Source organism: Bos taurus, chromosome 13, assembly GCF_002263795.3.
Source record: "Bos taurus isolate L1 Dominette 01449 registration number 42190680 breed Hereford chromosome 13, ARS-UCD2.0, whole genome shotgun sequence".
Taxonomy (NCBI): Eukaryota; Metazoa; Chordata; class Mammalia; order Artiodactyla; family Bovidae; genus Bos; species Bos taurus.
The window spans coordinates 17,745,103-17,749,342 of NC_037340.1; the positions used below are offsets into that span (position 1 = coordinate 17,745,103).

At 41.1% G+C, this 4,240-nt stretch overlaps 1 protein-coding gene and 1 pseudogene across 2 annotated transcripts in view; one reads left to right on the plus strand and one right to left on the minus strand.

Moving 5' to 3' along the window:
* YME1L1 (YME1 like 1 ATPase) overlaps positions 1 to 4,145 on the minus strand; it is a 28,794-nt gene extending 24,649 nt beyond the window's left edge. Inside the window, exon 1 of one of the 2 annotated variants that reach the window (NM_001101850.1) lies at positions 3,952 to 4,145. In NM_001101850.1, coding sequence (NP_001095320.1) covers positions 3,952 to 3,984 — 33 coding nt within the window. In that variant the 5' untranslated portion in view covers positions 3,985 to 4,145. The remainder of the gene's footprint in view (positions 1 to 3,951) is intronic. The other variant, XM_005214173.5, reaches the window with a different exon arrangement.
* Positions 692 to 1,414, plus strand: LOC101902607 (cytosolic iron-sulfur assembly component 2A-like; annotated as a pseudogene).
* Positions 4,146 to 4,240: the final 95 nt, after the last annotated feature.

The window sequence follows — 4,240 nt, forward strand, 5'->3', positions numbered from 1 at the left end:
CAACGTCATGTTCCATGTCATTCAGCAAGAAAGTATAATATTAGAGGAACGATTCTAACCCAGATAATCTGACTTCAGGTTCCACTTAAAGATTTTTCATCCCATGGTTACTGATGCAGAAGTAAAGTCATAATATTGTTATATGAAAAAAGCAAGCTATAAAACTTTATGTAACTTTTTTTTAAAATTATGCATATAGAACTTTCCTGGTGGTCCAGTGGTTTGATCCCTGGTCTGGGAAGATTCCACAAGCCACAGGCAACTAAACCAGTACGCCACAACTACTGAGCCCAAACGCTAGAGGCCGTGCTCCTCAACAAGGGAAGGCCTCACTCGCTCCAAGTAAAGAAAGCCCAAGCACAGCAATAAAGACCCAGTGCAGTCATGAATAAATGAATAGTATGCATACACATATTTGTATAGAGTTAAAGGGATGAAAGAAGTTATTCTAAAATGCAGTCTCTTGGAGTTGTGGAATTGTGGGTGATCTTTATTATCTTGTATTTTTCTTTTCAGCATTTTTGGCAATGAGTGTGTATTATTTTTAAGAGTCAGTAAGAAATGATAAGCTCTTTTAAAGCTGCAGGAATCAAATTAAGATACATATTTTCTGCCTATACCTTTAAAAAGTTTTATTTTACTTACTTATATTTCTTCTCATTCAGTAAAGAATTTAAACTGCTGTTTCCCTAGGTCCTCTGGAACAATGCATCTGGTCCCACCTATTACCTGCTTCCCTGGACCTTTAGGCTTGTCTTGGCTCATTTGAAGACCAGGCAGTTGATAAATCCTGAGGCTCGCTGCTCAGACTGACTCGGGTGGAATGTAAGAATGGGGCAAGTGTCCGGACTGCTCTCCTGGACACTGAGCAGAGTCCTGTAGCTCTCAGATCTCTCTGAGTGGGGAGCTGACCAGCAACCCCGCATCATGGAAGAGAAAAGAGCTAGAAGTTTATGACCTGATTCAAACTTTCTGGGACCCAGAGAAGCCCAATACTTTAGAAGAAATGGAAGTGGTAACAGAAAGTTGTGTGGAGGTTCAAGAGATAAATGAAGACGACTATTTGGTCATTATAAGGTTCACACCAACAGTACCTCATGCCTCTTCAGCAACTCTTATTGGGCTGTGCTTAAGAGTAAAACTTCAACGGTGTTTACCATTTAAATATATGTTGGAAATCTAAATTTCTGACGGAAACCACTCAACAGAGGAAGTTATGAACAAACAGATAAATGACAAAGAGCTAGTGGCGGCTGCAATGGAGAAACCCAACTTAATGGGAAATCGTGAAACAGTGTCTCCTTGCCCCTAAGAGCTGTTTTAAGAGCCACTAAACAGTAATCATTTGATATATTTGTTTAAACTCTTTGTAAAATGTAGAAGATTCATGTTTAATACATAGGTGATTTGTACCTCAGAGCATTTTTTAAAGGATGATTTCCAAGCAAGACTTAATTATAAGGTAGTAACCTAAGTCTGTTCAGTGTCCAACATTCTCAGGATTTGTAGCACTTAAATGATCAGCCAGAAAAATATTTTTTAGTTATGTTTAAGATGAGTCGCTATTTTTCTGATCCCTATTATGATATACCTGCTTTTCATGTCAAATATTTACCATGCCCAAATGTATTAAATCTAAATCACTCTGTAAAATAAATAAAATAGACATGATTCTTGTTAAAAAGAATTTAAATTGCTAAAACATGGTCTGATCTCTTCTCAATGAAAAACTTGACCCTCTGTCATACAATTTAAATTCAACTGTATTAAACCAATTAAGCAACCAGGAAATACAAATTGTGTTCTGGGCTTCCTGGTGGTGCAGTGGTAAAGAACCCACCTGCCAATGTAGGAGATGCAGGTTCGATTCCTGAGTCAGGAAGATCTCCTGGAAAAGGAAATGGCAACCCACTCCAGTATTCTTGCCTGAAAAATCCCATGGATAGGGGAACTTGGCGGGCTACAGCCCACGGGGTTTCAAAAGAATCAGACGTGACTGAGTGACTAAACGTTACTATCTTCCACAGTATAAAATGCCTAAGAGTCCTACATGGCCCAGTTAGGACTGCCTGTAGTACATACAGCTCCTTCACTATCTCTACCAACATCACACACCACTAACTCCACTTAGCAATGATAAATTCTCCTAATATGGGATCTTCTTGATACCATGGACTTCCCCGGTGTCTCATTGGTAAAGAATCCGCCTGCAATGCAGGAGACGCAGGAGTTACTGGTTTGATTACTAGGCTGGGAAGATCCCCCGGAGGAGGGCATGTCAACCCACTCCCGGATTCATGCCTGGAGAATTTCATGGACAGAGGAGCCTGGCGGGCTACAGTCCATGGGGTTGCAAAGAGTCAGACATGACTGAAGCAACTTAGCATACATGCACACTTGATACCAACTTCCTGCAGGTTCCAAAAGGTTTAATATTCAGAAGACCAAGTCAAATTTTTTTTCAAGTGATTGGCAGGACTCCACCAGACACTAGTAACACCTTCTTGCAGCCAGCTGATCAAACCAGAAACATCTTTTTCCATCATCCCTGATGAAATTCTATTCTTTTTTCAAAATAAATCTCATACCCTCCTTTTCATAAACACTGTCACCCCTTAGCAGTGCATTAGCCCCTCTCTGGATTACTGCAATAACATCTTTATCTGAAAACACCTCCACTCTTGTTCTTCCACATTCTCCACACAGCAAGAAGCCAGTATTACTCTGTAATAGACTGTTTTGTAAATCTGATCATGTCACTCCTTAACATGTTTAAAAGAATTCAGTCGTTTCCAAAAAATTGTAAATGAAATTCAAAGTCCCGTATAACTCCCTGTATGATATGTCAAGTCCTCTTTCCAACCTCCTTTCTGTCATTGGCCCTTTAATCACCAACCAGGCTCTAGCCACACTGGCCTTATTTTTGTTCCTCCAATCAGCTAGGCTTGTCACGATCTCAGAACCTCCAGAGGTTCTGTCTATCTGTTCCTGTCTATTCACGGGGCAAACTCCTACTCATGTTTTATTTCACGTCATCATTAAAGTTCCATATTTTCTTTGTCCACCTAGTACATTACTGAAGCCCTATAAATAAATTACTTTTTTTTTTTAACCCAACGAGTACTAGCAAAACAAAAGCGAGTGGAGGTTACACAAAGGGACATAATTATAATCTTAAACCAAAAAAACTAAAGAATGTCAAAGATATTTTGAAAACTGAATGTATACAAAAACTGTTTATTTGCAAAACTGTGAAGAACTCTCAAAAAAAAAGTTATCATCAAAAATGATTTTTAAATGAACTAAGAACAAAACAGTCACAGGTGATAACTCCTGAGAGAATTAAAAATAAAAACCCTTGGAATCTTTTTTCTCTGCTCTTTTGCTTCATAAATGGAAAGATGACAAGGAGGCTGAATCAAAATTTTAACTGCAAGTAATAACTTAAAATATATGTATTAGTTATTGTTGATTAAAAAAAAAGAGAGAGACAAAGCATTCATAGAAGCTTGCAAATTTCTTCGCATGTCTGGGTTAAATGCCATTTAAAAAAGGGAGTCTGGGTTGTGAGTACCAGTCTCTGAAGACGCGGAAAGACAGAAAAGAAACATCACTTGCTCCCTCTACAGCTATGGTAGACTTTCCCCCTACCCACTCCCCAAACCCCACCCCAGAAATGCTTAGCACTAAACAGTGCCAGATGAGTTTCCAGCAAAAATTCCACGCAATCAAATCGGTAAGCCAAGATCTCCATCACGTTCGTACTATACTTAGGGTTCTTCGTCAGCCTTTTACTCAGCGTCGCCCGATCTTTTCTCAACACCAAGACTTCAACTGGATTAAACACTTTCCTCCTACGACCCCTTAAGGGAAACTGCTTCCAAGAAACGCAAATGGCAAACAGCCCGCAGTAGGGCTGGGACAGAAAAATAAACTGGATGCCGGACCCACCTGGGGCTGCACGGTGCTCGACAGGGAAAACATCTTCTCCAGGCCGTCAGCGACCTCACCCGCCTGCCAAAACTGTCCCTCTTCTCCGGTCCGGCGGGGAGGCGCTGAGCCCTCTTTTCCCTTCCTTTTCTCTCTCCGCGCTCTCACTCTCCCTAGAAGCGGAAAATGGCCTCCCCAACCTACAGCTGCTGCAACGACAGACAACCCGCCCCGGAAGGCAAGGCGCTAACGCACCAGTACTTCCGGGGCAGGTGAGGTCGCCACCCTGGGCAGCTGACGTCCCCGAAAT